The sequence below is a fragment of the Scophthalmus maximus genome, chromosome 17 (genome assembly GCF_022379125.1).
Source record: "Scophthalmus maximus strain ysfricsl-2021 chromosome 17, ASM2237912v1, whole genome shotgun sequence".
Lineage (NCBI taxonomy): Eukaryota > Metazoa > Chordata > Actinopteri > Pleuronectiformes > Scophthalmidae > Scophthalmus > Scophthalmus maximus.
Genome location: NC_061531.1, coordinates 14,775,720 through 14,793,983, shown reverse-complemented (window position 1 = coordinate 14,793,983; position 18,264 = coordinate 14,775,720). Strand labels below are relative to the sequence as shown.

General features: G+C 41.7%; 1 protein-coding gene across 1 annotated transcript in view; it reads right to left on the bottom strand.

Moving 5' to 3' along the window:
- The window catches only part of hs3st4 (heparan sulfate (glucosamine) 3-O-sulfotransferase 4), a 69,657-nt gene extending 52,381 nt beyond the window's left edge, over positions 1-17,276 (bottom strand). Inside the window, exon 1 of the mRNA XM_035616351.2 lies at positions 16,351-17,276. Coding sequence (XP_035472244.1) covers positions 16,351-16,961 — 611 coding nt within the window. The 5' untranslated portion in view covers positions 16,962-17,276. The remainder of the gene's footprint in view (positions 1-16,350) is intronic.
- Positions 17,277-18,264: the final 988 nt, after the last annotated feature.

Here is an 18,264-nt window from a genome sequence, read left to right as displayed (position 1 = left end):
GGTCTTGTTACGGTCGCACGTATGTTCTATTTAAAGTGCTATATACCAGAGGGTTCCTGATGAGCTTAACACCGCGGTAACCACGAGTATAATTGCGTTTTTCAAGCCAAGCCAGTAGACAGTTAAATGCTTCTTGAAGGCGTAGATGCTTTAGTTGTAAAACAAATGTTGGCCTTTGTATCTTAGGGGACCGTTCACATGCACACACCAAAGGAAAGTGTTGTATACTAAGTAGCGATGATGTGAAGATGTATTGAAGAGAAGTCCGCCGACACCGTCTTGATTGTATATAAAGTTTTATTACAAAAAGACCAGCATCGATTACAAGCACTGCAGAACCTGGAAAGTGTCCGGCCAAAAGGACAACCCTCCCAACTCTTCTTGGGGGTTACATTTATAGGCCCATCGTTGGCTTGATAAGGAACACCTGGTTTCGAATCAAGTTATGCTATATGAGACGTGTAACTTTCAAGGCCAAGTAAAGGAGTGGTAAGGGTCCTTGAAAGACCCCTTGCATAACATTCCAAAGGAAGAGAAGTAAGCCCATATTCCCCTCTTATTCCATATATGGACAAAAAGACACTACAAAAGGGGAAAAACCCCAAAAAGGAAAATATAGGCAGTGTATCTTACAGAATCATGAAGGATATATAAAAACAACACTGGCTGCAGAGAGTAGGCCCTTTGCCCTTTTACAGAGAGCATGGAGTGGTGTCAATGTGAAAAGAATTGAATCTGTCTGAGACTATTGAACTACTGTAGCTGTATACCCCACTACTGGTTGTTGAGGCGGGAGTTACCCAGATCACAACAATGACAGTCGACTACAACAGGGAGGTGAATTCCTCAAAGTCCCGGAAAAGAGGGGTTTCAAATATCACAATACACATACAGTTGGCAAAACCCGACAAAAGTTAAAATAGTTGTCAACTCTAAAGACATTTTCCCAATGATCCAAACGGCTCAACAAAGAGTATTTCAGTTGTCTAGACTTTTAACAGCACACATTTAAACATGTCACAGTAGGAAAATAATGAAATAATTACGGGAATGCTTGAACTGAATAGGCCATTGTCAGGAACACCTGGACCTTTCCTATGTGACAAAATACCTGCTGTGAAAAAGGGCCTATAGTCGTCACACTCCCGGTAACCATCTGCTTCACAACCTCTCCGCTCACAGGCTCAATAGTCATCGTGGGCGTGCGTAATCCCAGTAACTGCACTTTCCCAGAGCTGTCACTATAGGCAGACAAAGCCTGTAGGCGCTGCCCCTAAATAGCCAAAGGGTCTATTGACGTCTAACGACTCACAATGTTTGCATACACCTTCAACTGTCTTATCAGCATGACTTACCAGATGCAGACTGTGGGCATACAGTAAGCCTGACATTTGGTGTCATGCAAGAACCATTCCCTCTTGTGAGGGCCAAGTGGATGTGCTTCGACACAGCTGGTGGCAAGATGCTCTACACGCCAGAGAAGACATGTCAAATTATTTTAGCATGCTGCACAATGTGTCACATTGCAATAATCGAAGGTGTTTTCCATACCGTGCTCCTACACCAGCAGGAAACATGTCAATGCAACATTTATTATCGCACCTATTTTTTTTAGTGACGGAGACTTCCCCTTGTCCTGTCGCAGTCATTGATTGTTCTTTTTATTCTTGCCTTCTGACATATTGGGTCAAGAAACCTAACCTTACGGTACGTTGGGAGTGTTAAATGTGCTAATTTGCGTTCCATAAATTAAAACTAGTGTCTCTTGTGAATCTGTTTCTATGCACATTATCATTTCAGGAATTTAAAAAACTGAACGGAAATGCCGGCAGACGGAGAGAAGTTGGTGTATCAGAAGCTAAAAGGGATAAACTGCAACGGTAACAGACTTGGCAAACAAATCATGATGTAACATAAAACGTGGGACCTAGATGTTGACTAAAGCTTCTGCTTCACTGAAGATGGTGGCTAATAAAGAAAGATCTGTGTGGAGCAATAAGGAGACCGTTACATTCACTAAATGAAGACGTGAAATAAACATAAAATTAATATTATACCTCCTATTATTTGCATAGGTGCATAATTTCACATTCGTCTTTTGTCAACTTTTTCGAAATGCGGTTAAAATCTGTGCTTCATTTAGATTATTTATTAATAATTAGTCTATCCACTATGCCATACATGACCATATGTCAAATGCAGTATGCGTCTTATGATGTAGTGGTATCACGTTTATCTGTGTGTTGTAGAGGACTGTGAGGTTATCCTCTTCTGTTTTTTTTATTTTAAATGCATACGTGCTATATAGATCCCTTTTTATAACCCTTCCATATCAACCTCACCAGAAACTCATCACTTCCGTTTTAACAATGTTCCTTGTTCCCTGCACCATATACATTAGGAGGTTGGTGGAGAGGGATCTTTTTTTTTGTAATTGTGTCAAAGCAATAGGAGGCTGGGTGATTATGTTAATTTTCACTGCACAATTTCTCTGGCGTCTGGAGCAGTGGACATTGTTTCACAAGTTTGAAAAGAATGATTGGGGAAACAAAAGCAATGAAGTCATGGAGAAGTACAGCCATGTCTGACTCTGTGGGCTTGCACTTATCCAGGGCAGGGGGTTAACCTCCGTGATGTCAAAGTGTCCGTGCACCCTACCGTCTCATTATAAATCAGAAGAATTTGCTACCGCACCTCTGCAGGCTAGTGAAGTAAAGAATAGTCTCAGGAGGAACAAAAAAGAACACGTATATAGTATACTGTGTTTTTGTGCGTGTTATGTCAATGCACAAGATGCAATTGTGAAAGTATAATGCAATTTGAAATTATGCTTTTAAAAGAAGAAAAGATCCACTGAATTGTTGGCGAGCAATTAGAGTAGATGGGTTTGGAAGTAGATGTTTGTTTAAGATGAGTGGTTAGTTCTCCATCCAAGCACTCTGGACCCGGAGGCCTGCTGCTTTTCACTCTGAACATTTATTCAGGAAGTGGTTTTCACCTGGGAAGCCAGGTGAAAAGCAATTACCTGCAATCAGCTAGCCGGCAGGATAAAAGAAAGCGGTGCTCTGTGTCTCTGAAGGCTTGGATTCAGTGTGGTCCAAAATGTAGCATGTGGTTTTACAAGGAAGATGTAGCAACATCATGTTGGCTAGAGTTTGCTGTTAAAGGGATAGTTCAGTGATTTTGAAGTGGGGTTGTATGAGTTACTCACACATAGTTAATATGTTACCTTATGGAAATTATTGTCGGCCTTCAGCGTACAATATAATATATAATCAGATATATATATTTTTTTTTAAGGTAACATTTAAAAGACGTTTTAGTGGGCAGCCTCTGCTACAGTGGGACTCAGACTTACGCTACTTCCATTTCCCCTCCAAACTCCGTTAAATGACATTGCTAAACACCACCTCCATAAGGTCACATATTAACTATGCATAAGTAACTGATACAACCCCACTTCAAAATAACTGAACTATCCCTTTAAGGTGTTTTTTGGATAACATTTTTATGAGTTGGTGTTTCATTTTCTTTTTTATTTTCAGAAACCATCAATGCACTCTGGGATGCTGATACAGAAAGTGAGTGATCCCAGGATTAGACCATAAAGAGGATACTGTATTCCTCCATCAGTAAAAGACACAGAAGGATATTTGAAAGCTCATTATATGGAAAATTGCAATATGGAACAAATGGAAACTTCCTATAAAACATTTAATTTGACATAGGAATCGCTAATAATCACACATTTAGCACATATTGAAACACGCAGACTAAAATAACTCCACAAAACAAACGACATTTTGAAATAAGTAGCTGCCATCGTGCCGGTATGTGATCCATCTGTTGAGATTTGACAATGCAACACGAGGACCATGAAATAACCTGGAGAAACATGAGCATAACAACCAAAGTAAATTACGCTGTATATTACGGAACTCGAGGTGTGAAATTCCTTCCTCCGGCATCCCTCTGTTGCTTAACTAATTATCATGGCACATTAATTTCCTAAACCCTGAAGCTGCAGTTGAGTTTACCCAATGTGCAGAGTATACGTGTTTATTCCTGTAAAAATGAAGTGTCTTACAAATTTTAAATAAAGCAATTTGCTCTGAGCTGAGCTTCGTCAGCAGCTTAATTTGTATCAAACGGAGAATTTGGGAAAATGTAAACTGCAGTCAATGTGTTATGAGGCCTATATGGTCTGACATGCAGCAACATAATAATATTAAGGATGAAATAATACATATGCTCAAGGGTGAAAATAGAATGCTATCCACAATCAATAGAAATGCGTAATAGATGAGAAAGACGCAACTGAATACTAATCATTTGCTCGGACAAACACGCTGGAGTGCTTCTCGTCCGACACTTTGACACTGCTGCCCTGCATCCAACAGTGGACATGTTGACAAAGTCCTCATTTATTACAGATTCCCAGCCCAGCGAGCATAGTCCCAGCGTGACACTGATTAGAAGGCTTGTACGAAATAAGCTTGAGAGCCCCATTCCACCACAAACGTATATTCATTTAGTTCTGCAGATTTATACATCCAGCTATCTAGGCACGAAAATGCAGCATGACATGAGAGTGTATTCTGCCCTTTTGAAAAGGGGGTTAATCTCTCTTTCTTTCATGAAGAAACCTCAATCTTACAGTGGCCAGCATGTCTCATATGATGCAGCGGCTGAAGCAATAAATTGAATTAAATAAACCCATTAGTCACGGCAGCTACCTTCTCACCTCGGCCCAGATACACTTTCATGGTAAGTTGGTCCTTTTATGAAGACCAGAGGACACAGCTTAAGACTGTGATGGCAAAGTGACCTTGAGTGAAAAGACAGAAAGCATGTCCTTGTTCATTACTCAAACCAATTAAGACGGGCCTGTTTGCTGTGTACAGCACAGGCCCAGTGTGTACTGCAGGTGTTAAAAAGTAAACGTATGCTCATCCAAAAATCAATTCATACTTAAGATTCCACCTCCTTCTGTCTTGTGGACATGAAACAAACTAGAGGTCGATTGGAGAAGAAAGCGACTATTGGGAGACTCACCCTGCATACTTTGAATGCATGTGAATGAATAACCAGATGCAGTCCACATACCGTATGAAGAAAGAGCCACGGATAAGTCAAGGATCCTAATCTAACAGCCTGAAACCGTCCGGGTGTGTTTTGTCCGTGACATCAGCTGTATACACATACTGAATGTTATCTTAGGTTTTTGTATATGTATATGTTTAATCTTTCTGTATTTGAGTCATTCAGAAATATAGAAAACAACCATCTCATTGACAGGCATAGTGTTGCTGTATTCTATTTTATTTTTTTTTTTTAGATCCTCAGCAAAACCTTTTGACTGAAAGCTGTAGCTCCTTTGTAAGTGCAGACAAATGTTAAAGGCCAACCAAGGTTAGAAAAGGGTCCAATGGCATGAATCAATATTTATTGCCAGAGTTAAGTGCTACCTTATAAACTTAAGTCCTTCCCTTTCTTATAAAATAACAAAAGTATATCAGATCTTCTGATTAAACAACTGAAAAAGACTAAATGTTAGGAGGAGAGGATTTTCCTGGTTCCAGTGATCCACAGTGACCTTGGCTCCTTTGGCTCCCTTAACGTTTGGCCGTCCAGTTTTCCTTTCCTTACATGGTTATGCCACGTATTGCAAGGTATGCCACATGTTGTTATCTTCAGAATAAGTTAGTCTAATCGGAAATGCTAACATGCTAAAGGTCACATAGCTGATGAGTAAACTGAGGGACGTTATTTGACGCCTATTTTAAAAAGAGCTATTCTTAGCCTTTACATTTTCTAAGTCTCTGCACCCCTGGAAGTCACGCTGCAGTAGAAGTTCATAGTTTCTGCAGCAGTTACCGCAACAGTGGCTTCACAGACAACAGTCAGCTACTGTACCAATCAAATTCTAATACAAGGGAAAAAGTCAGTTTCTAAAGAGATTTCTAAAATTTGTATCAAACATGAACATTGAAGAAAGAGAAAATACTGGAGGGAGAAAACGTATTTGATTCCAGCAGTATGTTAACAGTTATAGGGAAAGGTTTGATTTTGGAAGAAATTCATCCATTGGTTGCCAGGGCTTAAGAAAGCCCTCTGTTGGCAGCAAACAGGGCTGCTAATATGAAAATGAATTACCATTGGTGTTTAGTATTTAATTCCAACTGTGTGATTTCATTTCTGAAAACTATTTTAAGTCCCTTCGAAAAAATACTGCAGTGGTGTGAGTGAAATATATTTTTGTACATGTAACTTTAGTAAACATGATTTGTGAATGTTGGCTTCAGCATAAAAAATGTGTTGTGAAGGTCTAAACTAAATTATCCCATAATCCATGGGGCAGCGCTGACGCAGTATTTTGAGAACTATAACAGTGTGATTACGTTTTGTGTGCCTAGGTGGTGCATACAGACAATTTAATGTACATATCACACGTATCAAAGCCCCCACAGGGGAAAAGTTGGCTTGTATGGTTGAGAGCAGGCAACAACCTTATTATAAAGGCAGAACACGTCAACTCTCGTCTAAATCTCTAACCCATAATCCAAATTATCCAGGAAAAACAATCACTTCCTGATGAAGCAATTAGCAATTAGCATAATCCCTAAAACCGTCCTTTTGCATTTGACTGGTATAATCCAAATCTCACAGGAGTTTGGAAAATCGCACAGCTTGTGTTAAGGACTTAGAACACATTGAGAGTGCTGGTGGCAAAGACATCAGCGCTATGTTTCAGCACAGTTATGAAATCAGGATTTAACTGCTGGAAGAGTTCCTCTTCAAAGTAACAGTCAGTCCAGCACAGCAGCGTCTCCACTGTAGCGTATGTAAGAAGAGCGCTGAGTGCAGTTAACACATCTAATGGTGAGCTCATACATTGTTTCACGCTGTGCTAAAATTATTCGAATGGAATACCCCATGGTGATTTGAGGGAAAAAAAGAGCATGAATAAGTAAACAACATAAAGAGATGAGAAACTTCAAAGGCAATGGGACAATTACAGCAAACAAGATCCTGGAAGCCAATGAACGTGTTTGTCTTTGTTTGTGACAGTGACTCATGGGTGTAAACAGAGGAATTAGCTCGCACCTCCCGAGTCTCAGCACATCACGCAGCCATAATTGAATTATGTCTGTCAGGTTGTCGCTGAACCGTAGATGTTTTAAAGAGCGTGGGATGTATTTGGATCCAAAGATCCACTTCTGTAGATGTTCCCAACTTTTTTTTTTTCCATAATTGGTTTTCATCAAATTTTGGAAAAAGAAGCTTGTCTTATCTTGGAATCCTGAAGAGTGGCTGAAATTGCATATTTGTTTTTGCATTTCTGTTCGACAATATGACAAATGGTTTTCTTGATTGAAAGAAAACAAAACAATATCCTACATTTTGCTGCATCTATCTACTGTGTAATCCCATATGATAACCCTAGAAAAGGCAATTTCTCAAGAAATTGCGGAGTGAATGCTGGCTGCTGTAAGGCTGAGGCTAAACAGGAGTGCTGGCTTAAATTTGGATGAAGAAGCTGAAGGAACATAAAGAGTAGGAAAAGTGGGAAATGAGTAGTTGATGTATAATTATTCGAATGATCGCGGCAAACATTGAATATTTCGGAAAGTATAAGTCATGAAAAAGTTGAATACAAGCCCGAACGTCTAAATTGAGCAGAACGTTTTGATGGCTGAACAAAGTTTTTAGGTTGGAAAATGTGGAAGGAGAACGGGGACAAAAAAAACAAACCGTTTTTTTGTAGAATAACATATGCTTCCAGCATTCACACCAATAGCTCATGGACAAACATTTGAAGCATACTCCCAGCAGTCCCTGTATCTTGGCTCTGTGACCATTCCTGTCAGGGTTTTCCCTTTGACTGAACAAATGCATCAGCTTGTGTCATGAGACCACATCCCTCACAGCCAATAAGGAGCACGAGCAGCGCAACTGCTCCAGGAGATGAGGAAGGAAAATTGGAATCTTGACAAGTATGATTGACATGCGTATTTGTCCCAAGGTAGTGTTATTTCCAGAGATTTAAAGACGTCTGTAAACCCAGCATTCTGCCGAACAGAATCATTGTTCCTCCAGACTACAAGCACATCACGGCAATTGCGTTGCATGCAAATGATCTTTTGGGGGAGATGAATCCCTTTGAGCATAAAATGACTTCAGCTTATACTTTATTTTGGGTCCAAAATAAATTGTTTAACAGATGAAGCTATGTCTCTCATTTTCAGACAATCTGTCCATGTCGCGGAACCAAAACACAAGCACAAGTCGTGCCAATCTATTCCAGCCACAGTGGAGGAGAGGGCTGTACTGAATTTTTGTGTGGCTCTTTTGATGGACACAAAAATAAAGTGGATATGAGCCTTGATGGCGGACCATAACCCACGGCCACTTCACGGCAATGAAAGGGGGGGAAAAAAACAGTGAATTAAATTCTAACCATAAGTAAAATAGACTTCCACTTGAAAGCATCAAAGTATGGCAGTACAGCAGGGCAAGAGAAAGAGATGAATGTGTGTGTGAGCGAGGACGAATTCACATGAATTCTGAGCAGAACCAAAGGCAGGATGAAATTGGCTATACCCATTAAATGCTCAAGAGGTTTCTTTTTTTTCTCCCCGATATGCAAAAAAAAAAAGGATACAGCAGCATTACTTCTTCAATAATTCTCATGTTACAATACAGATAGGAAGAATAAGATCAAGCCAATCTGTAATCCTGAAATGAAATGGAAAAAGAATGAGTCTCTATTCAGCCAAAACAAAACACCAGTGAAAGGAAAAAAAAACAACCTCCTGAAAGGTAATTCAACCCTGCGCTCTCTAGGTGTTGATCCGCCGTATTGGGATCTTTGCTGCAGAAAATTTCAAACCCGGAGAGTACCGTTGTAATGGTTACGCTAATTAGCTGAGCTGGGATAGTTGCAGCTGTGTGGCTGGACTTGTTAAAATCCAATGCTACAGAGTAGTACAAAGACAGTTTTCACCTGAGATTTAAAGAATTCAAAATTGGATGGTGTTGATATCCTGCAAAAAGCTGTCTGCAGGCTATCTGCAGAGAGCTGTCGTTTTAATTAGTTTAGTACTGCTAGTGCAACCATGCTAGTGTTTTGCTGTTTATGTCTCTCAACACAATGAAGAATTGCATTAAATGAACATAAGCGACAGAAATTGAAGTGAAAGTTAAATGAGAAGACATTCTCAAGGGTTGTTTGCTAAAATATTTCCCTCGAGCATGATACGATACGATAAGATAAGATAAGATAGGAACTTCATTGATGCTAGTCAGCTAAGCACAAAGGCTAGAATTAGGGGTAAACAGCTAGCCTGGCTAACAAAGTCCATATAGAAAAACATAAAAACAAAGATGTGCTATTTTATGGAGGTTATGGGACATAGACCCAATGACAAACTGTCGTTGACATGTTTGACAGAGAAAGGGAACCTGTTTCCCTGTTTGCAGTCTTTATGCTAGGCTAGGTTACCCTGCTGCTAGCTGTAGCTTCACATCGACCATACAGACATGAGGGTGCTTTCCATCTAGGCCTAATTTCCTCGACAGGGGACCAGATAATATTTCCCTAATTTTAAAAGAAAACATTAAAATGAAATAAAAAAATGAATTAATATTACAACTGTTTAAAAAATATATATATATTGTCACAAATGGCCCTGCAATTACAGAAAACAGTTCCCGCTGAATATAGAAACACTCGAAACATACAGTACATGCAATACAGACAATCCATATAATTCATGATCCATGTAAATTCATGCAATCATGTTTTGAATTATTGCATGACAAATACCGTTAACCATTTCACTCAAATGACACCAAGCTCCCCTGTTACATGTGGCAATCAGCTTTATGTTTGACAATCACACACAAGGGCCTTTTTACAAGAAGACTCCTAACTCAGGGGCCAGATATGGCTCTATTGTATTGTTTATCCAAGGGGTGGACAGGAAGAGCATGGTAGTGTAGTAGGTATACTGTGTGTGTGTGTGAGAGAGAGAGTTAGAGCCAGAGTAAAAGGCTCCCCTTTGCAGCTGTGGGATATAATGATTAATTTTCCTGTGCTATGCTGCATCTAAAGATATTCTCAAACAAGAAACAAACATGATTGCTCCTGTGGTAGCTGGAACCTCTGAGCTCCACGACGCTTGGGAGTTTAATCAAGTGGAAAGAGGGCGGGCAATGAGAAAGACCTATCTTGAAGCGGGCCACTCTCTCGACAGCGCAGGGGTATGCTGCTAATTAAAAAGTTTAATTCCACAACTGCGGCATTGGCATCGGAGCACTCAGAGGTGCGTCCTTGTGAGTCCTGGTGCATTCTTATCAGGCGTAGGCAGATTCTGCCATGTTGGGAAGGAGCAGGACAGGGAGGCACTGCAGCAGCACACAGGCCCAGCTGGAAGGGATGGCACTCTGCCTACTCAGGGATCTGGCCCACCTTGCTCCTTCCCATCTCCCCACTGAGTGGAGTCACAGGCTCCCAGTCAGGTGGCAAGAGTCAGGGGCTAAGCTGCCCACGGAGCAGCTGAGAGAGAGAAAACAGGACCAAACAAGGGATAAAGGCCGGATTTAGACTTTCTGCTGCCGGGATCGGCAGTGGATCCATGTCTACATTACCCACCTCCTGTCACCGGGTCCTGTCTCACGGCCGGACGTTACAATATAGAGTGTGCTCCAGTAAACACTGTTCTTTCAATGTCCTACAGCAGCTAAATCAGACATGATACACTGGCAGTGCCAACAAGACTTTAAGATTAAAAAATAGATTATTTTTGCTCACAATACAGTGCAACAACAGTATCTTTTACTTTGATGAAGCGAGGCGAGTTGTGAACTCGGGATCTATTGATTGGATGAGATTACGGCTCACAAGGCGAAAAGTCCTTGAAAATTGCAAGGCTCGTTATGTGACATCCCTCTTTAAAAGGCTGTGTCTTATCAAGGAAAGATGATAGAAGAGCAGTATACAAAAGAAAAAGAAAAAGAAAATCATTTTAATGTGTACTGGAATAAAAACAATGTTTCCTGTGACTAATCACCGAAGAGCTGGAAGCTATCGCTGACTCGTTGCTCTGCACAGGGACGCAGTCCTGAAAGGCTAAGAACACTGCTCCCAAAGATTTATAGGCACATCCCCTCAGCTTTTATTGCACAGGGGTTAAAGTGTCATTTTAATAACCCAGAGATATTAGAGCTTGCAAACCTCAGGAATACTTTGCTTCTGGTTCACAGCTAGCTGATTTATGTTTGAACAGTGTTTTGGAAGAGGAAATGATATGCACATGTACTGGGCGTTTGCTCACATTCCCCAGCGACATCTACATTTCAGTTGCCCATCATAATTGTCTTGGATTGCCTTTTCTGCAATTGGCAAACATATTTATGTTTCATTAATGTCGCTTAATCAGGTTCCGGGTATTGTACCGTCTGTTTACAGCCGTGCAACTATAACTAAACTAGTTACGATTATGATCTCATGTTGCTTTGTGTTTTTTCTCATTAAAGAGATGTTATATTAAATATATACAATATCAAATTTTGAATTTCACAAATAATTTGGTTTGGAGCTGTTTCGATGTAGCCGCACATCCTACTTTTGAACCAATCTTTTTGCTCATATGATCAAAAGGTGTTTGAGGACACGTTCATGCTTCAACATTTAAAATTACCTAATGACATATTTATTACCCAGTTCCATTATAACATCGATTAATCTCAACAAAACTGCTCTATACTAGGTTATTTCAGAGTTAAAAAAGCCATTCTCAGTCCTTGTGAAAAGACAGATATAAGTGTTCCTACTTTGCTGACTGTCCAGTTCACACATCAGTGCAGAGCAGAATGCCATTGAACCACAATAGATGAGAACCCTGAAGCCTCCTGCCGTATTATTTGAACTCTTCACACGTGCTTTTTCAACTAGAATTAATCTGAAACGGAAAGTCTGACACTTCAAAATGGTGACACTTTGAACAATGAGCAAGGCAGATACTGCCACTGTTAATCGTCCAGTCAACTCAAACTTCAACGTGCTTGAAAGATATACATTTTCCTATTTTGTAATAAATAATCTCACCATTTCAAAATCAGAATAATTGCTCTGTCGAGAAGATTCCACTGTGATAAATCATACATGTCTCAAATGATTATTAACACATGACAAATATTTTCAGACAGCTAATGACCATTACATTTTTTTTCTTCTTTTCATTCCAGATTCTCTCTCTCTGGAGTTCGTTCCATTAAAACCCTATTTGTTACCACTAATGTGAGCACCATTTGTTTGGCATTTTGCAGAGATGCTGAAGATACCAAGCAGTCAACCTCACTAATAAGCCCTCATTAGACCGGTACCTAAATAGTGTGAATTCCTGCTGAGAAAACGCTCACCCACAGAATACATAAATCATCATGTATTACCAATAATCAATGACTTTCTCTAGCACAATTCATGAGGCACATTATCTTTCCTCCAAAGTGTGTGGACACTGGCGTAGAGATGGAGTAACAGTTGCTGTATTGGTCATCGTGCATCAAATGCTTCCTATTCCAAGACGAGCGTTTGCACTGGGTTGATGCTCAAGAGAAGAGATAAGTCAAATCCTCGTGGTGGTGGCTCATCCTCTTTACTCAGAAATAGAGGCGACATTAGAAGCGCCAATTGGCTGATGAGCGTCCTCTGTGTACGGTAATGATGGCACTACATTGCTAATTGCTTGTTCAAGTAAGCCCAAAACACACTGGAGAAACTGTCCAAGAGTGCTAAAAACAGGAAGCAAGCACCGATCGCCCATCTGGGCCCGTCTATGGAGGCTCGTACGAGACCCACATTCAACCAGGAATCCTTGATGTGAAAATTGGATGTGTGCAAAAAAATGCTTTTGGATGTGCAGTTCTGTGTTGGTACAGAAACCTAAGATCTTAAAGCCACATCCAGAAGGGAGGACTGTCCCAAATAATATTTATATTTAAAAATACATAAAACATAAATAACAATAAAACAAGTAGCCCTTTTTCTTTTAAAGAAACTCATTATTCCTCTTCAGGAATGGGAAAACTTTCGGCGTGTACTCTGATGCCACTGGGACAATGGTCTCATTTTTGGATCAACTCTGTGCATAAACGACTTAATTCTTTCATTTAATCTCAGTATTCACGTTTGTAGTGTGGAGTGTAACAGACCAACCTACTGTAACAGTAAATACAGCACTGTATTAAGTCGAAGACATTCTTATAATTAGATAAAAATCAAGGAAAATAATGAAAAATTAAGAAAAAATAATTGGTAGAGTAATTGGTAATGACAATGAATTGTTTAATTCTATAATTTTTATAAGGCATTCTGTGAAAGTATCCATCCATGTGCGACAAACAGAGAAGCTTGGACATTTAAACCCATTCAACCCATGTTTGGGTTGGATTTTGAGAAAATCAACAGTCAATTTATTTGAATTTTCTTTTCTTTGATGACTCAAAACTTGATAAAGTGCTGTTATTATAGGAATAGTCCTCCTATAGACGTGACAGCATTTGCACATAAAAAAGAAAAGTTACTCGCTGTGTTTACTTCAGCGGCGGCCTGGTGGTTGCTTTACCTTCCGGCATTGTGGCTGTGGAACATGAGGGGGTGTGAGGTGCTGCCTACATAACACATATTTCCTTTACTGTCACTTACGTTTGACCAGTTCAAACATTTGCCAGGATAATGGCAACATCCTTGGAGGACCTGGTTCTTTATAATATGTGTCAGCAAACGGCATCTCCTGTACGACTCCCGGGGGAAGGCTATAGTGAGGCAACTACCTCTAACCTTCAGTGAACCACGCACAGCACTGCGGTGACAAAGGCGCCAGGCGAGCTCGGATGTATGCGGGCTTTTACGTATATTTTGTCATCCCTTTAGTCACAGAATGGGACTCAAAGGGAACCTTCCTTCGCCCCCCGTTTCTTTTCCTCTGGAGCCACGTCATCCCTATTGTTTCTAAATATCACCGAACCTGAATATCTGAAGAATAGATTGTTAACGGCAATTACCTTCAGTCAATGTGCGCCTGTGTGGTGCAACGACACGCAGAAATCTTAAGAGTTTACTACACTGAGAAAGGACTACATGGCTACCTGAGTACATGTTAGCATATTCTTAGTCTTTCTATGGATTTATGAATCACATTGTCTTAGCTTGCTAGTTTCATTCAACTACACCAATTTCCAACTGTTGGTCAACACACTTATTAGGAACAAGAGTTCTGAGTTAATCTTTTTGTTGGTTAGTTCGAAACAACTCATTAATAGATTTTACCATTCAACGTTTCACTTTCACCACTAAAATGAGCGACAACTTGTCTCGGTGTATCCTCCTCATTGTACAATATGTCGCCAGTGTGTCTGTTTCTTCCCTGAACGCATGGTGAACATTGTGCACAGGACAATGACAGATGTAAAACCGAGGCTCTTTTAGGGATTTGTTTGGCTCAGGGGCCCTAAAACACGCGCGCACACTTACTATTATTTATGTAAGCATGTCATACTCCTGTCTAATGAGCCTTTCACCGTGAGCGTAATGAAACAGCTTGCATTAACACAGGCTGAATTAACAGCCGAGAGGCCCCGCGTCTATGCAGCAAGATGAAAGCAGATGCTCCACAACCCAAACACCGGCGTGGCAGAGCCGGGTTCCGCGGAGCAACAGAAGGGACTTTGAGTCAGCCAGTCAGTCATTCTCATCAGCTCATTGCCTCCATTAGAAAATCTCGAATTCCCCTGGTCAAACATCATTATGTGAGAACAACGCCTTTGCTGAGCCATGACCAACTGACCATGAATGAACCCTCAAATTGATTTTTTTTTTTTCCCTCCCATAAACACGGCGATGATAAACAGCTTCTTCTCTGGCTAATAAACCTGGACTGGGAGAGAATGTCAACCGTCACACACGCGAAAACTGGTGTAAACAATTCCCACTCCCCTGAGTAAGGCGGTTGCAAAGCTGAGACGAGTTGTTTCAGAAAATACATCACAACAACATCACTAGTTCTCCTTTAAGCACTTATACAATAGTCCAATCTGTTTCACACGATTGCTAAATGAAGTCTTATAAAAGACTCTTGCCCTGCATTTTAATCTTGAGCATGACGGTGCATGTGTGTATGTGTGAGTGTGTATGAGGGTTTAACGGATACTGAGGAATTAACTGAATAATGAAGACTCTTTTCTTTTACATATAAGCATAAGATTGTCTCTCATTGTGCCGTGTATTTTCATTTTTTACCAGTGGATGGAGGATCCAGCAATGGTAGACAATAGACAATGGTTGTCAGAATACTTGAACCTAAAACATCAAATTAAATACGTGAAATAAAGTGTTATTTTGGTGAAGAGGCAAAAACAAAAATAGAATCACATCAGAATAGCTTCAAATAAATTCTAAAACTATAGTTTAATTTCCCTTTGTGTGTGTTTTGTGCCAGTACATACAACAGCTTTGTTGCATGTATAGTGAGCATATTGAACATCGCTTGACATGTTATGACAGACAGATGAGAGACAGGTATCATTTTTTTTTTACTTGAAAACAACTCAGTTCACGGCGCGTCCTCAAATTGAGTTCAGTGTTTTTATTAAATACTCCCTTTACAATCAAGAAGAGGAGGACGTTCAACTAAAATGCTCAACACTGCAGATTATAAAACTCACTTTCCTCATTCAACTGCTGTGCAAGGTAAGTGAGACGGTCAGCGTGTTGAGGGACCATATCAGAGTTCTATAATGATTTAGACCCCATTTACCTTTTGCATGTGCATTGTTGCTGATGTAACCACTCCCCGAACACAATGTCAGGCTGCCATTTCTTCCTATTCATGTCTCGATGTAAGAAAATCAATTTGCAGAGACTTGCTTGAACATTTGTTGAGATTGAAGAGTTGGGGAAAGGGGGCCATGCACTTTTTTTCGTGGCTGCTTTGTTGTTTTTGGTTCAGTAATGATGCTGCAGACTGACTTGAAAAGTTGTGCAATTTGCATTGAACTCTGACAACCTTGAGAGAGGCTCACTCTGATGGATTATCTAATCCCAGAGACGTCCCACGTCTGCCTCGAAGCCGATTCCCTAACCTTACAGAAATTAATTATAACGCATGAAAAAAAACAAAAAAAAAACAATCTTGATATGGTATGCCCTGGAGAAAAAACACAGTAACCATAAAAAAAAACAAAGTACACGTGATTGGGGATACATCTCGCCCCCCCCCCCACATGCGCACGACGCCCGCGCGTAAAGCACCTGCGGTCCTCGCACAACCTGCAGCGGGAACTCACCTGTACCAGTCCAGCCCCTTCTCGTAGTTCCTGTCGAAGAAGTGCGGCTCGTTGCCCACGGCTCTGACGTCCGGGTGCACCCGGAGAGCCTCCAGCAGCGCCCGGGTGCCCCCTTTCTTCACCCCGATGATGATGGCCTGGGGGAGTTTCTTCTCGCCGTAATCCGAGGTGCAGTTCGCCCTCAGGTCGCTGTCCGTGGTGCTGAATTCCTGGCGCTCCCTCTCCAGCGCGGTGGTGCGATCCGCCGCCGCCGCCGCCGCCGCCGCCCTGGTCGGAGACGCCTGCGTCCTAGTCCACTCCACCGTCCCCGGCCCGGCCTCGCCACGCTCCCGGGCGGCGGACGCCGCGGTGGTGGTGCCCCCGGCGCCGGTGAACTCGGCGAAGCCCTGGGACGCGGAGTAAAGTTTCTCCCGCAGTGTCGCGAAAGTTGCCTCCTCCGTCACCAGCCGGCCTTGGTACGCGTAGTTCTCCTGCAGCGGGAACTGCAGCGAGTTGTAGCAGCTCATCAGGCTGTAGAACAGGTAGGTGACGGAGAGGGACAGGGTGAACATGAATAAGATTTTCCGGGGCACTTTAGAGGTGAAGACCGAAGTGCTGGACCAGAATGCCATCTCTGATAGCAGTGATCCGCTCAGAGAAGTGGCCAGACATGTTTCCGCCCCGAGTCTTGCATTGACAAAATCGCCGGCAATAATCAGTCACTATCAAGCGCCGCTCCAGCCACAAACGCGTGGAAGCAGGACCGAACCCACCCGATCCAGCCGACTCGCATATTTATAAGGATCGCGGGCAAATGGATCGTTGAAATTCCGGAAGAATCCCGCCGTCCCCCCTCCTCGGGTATCGATTTCTTATTCCAAAAGCTGACAGACAATGTCACAATTTATTGGACCGAACTTGCAGATTTGAGAGGCTGGGGGGTGGGGGGGGGGAGGGGGCCTGGCGTCCTTCCAAAAATCAGCAGCCTGACTTGAATTGGACAGAGTGCGACGGACGCAATCTTGACATTTTATGAGGAGGGGAGGTGAAAAGAGGAAAAGAAGAAGAAGAAGAAGAAGAAGAAGAAGAAGAAAACGAAAGTGGGTCTATCTCCTCGTCATCCCGAAGTCCGGTCCAGTCCAGTCGGCGACACGAGAGAGGATTCGCATCCATCCGGAGCACCGAACAAAATCCACTGAATGTCTCCAACGAGAGACGCACGATCCTTTACGCACCTCTCAATTGAGTGCTTATGGTTAAAAATAAATAAATAAATAAAAATAAAAAAAACTGCCTTTGAACAAAAGCATCCACTCTTCAGGCTCCAGGCAGCTGCTCGCCGTCCTTTGCGCCTTCTCCTCACACTGGCGGTGCGCTGCGATGTGCGCATCGGCCGGGTGAGCTCATCTCAACTGAAGCACTGTGGAGCCACACAGTACAACTAGTGTGTACACCCACTTTTCCCCCTCTTATCTGTGCACGAGTGAGGGCTGTGAACGTCAGATTTCCAAATCTGACACGGTTGTGTGTGTGTGTGTGTGTGTGTGTGTGTGTGTGTGTGTGGAGAGCTGCTCCTCCCTCTCTCATCCCTGTGACTATACTTAATGGCGACGGGCGTCACACATGCTGGAATGTTTAAGCGCTCATTGGCGACATGAGGCGTTTGTGCGTAAAGTTCACTATGAAACTCCATCTCGAGGATTATTTTGATATATTCTTTTTTTCCCCCCCAGAAAGCTCATGTCTGCACCCTGCTGGTTTTCTAAGGAGCATTGCATAAGTTATTTATTTTTATTTTTTTAAAGAAGAACAATAAGTTCATCCAGAGAATATAAAAGCAAAATTGATGAATAGAAGTGATTAATGAGCAACAGCTTATTTTTAAATGACACTAAAGGCTCACGTCATCTACAAAACTCTGAATGCAAGAGAGCA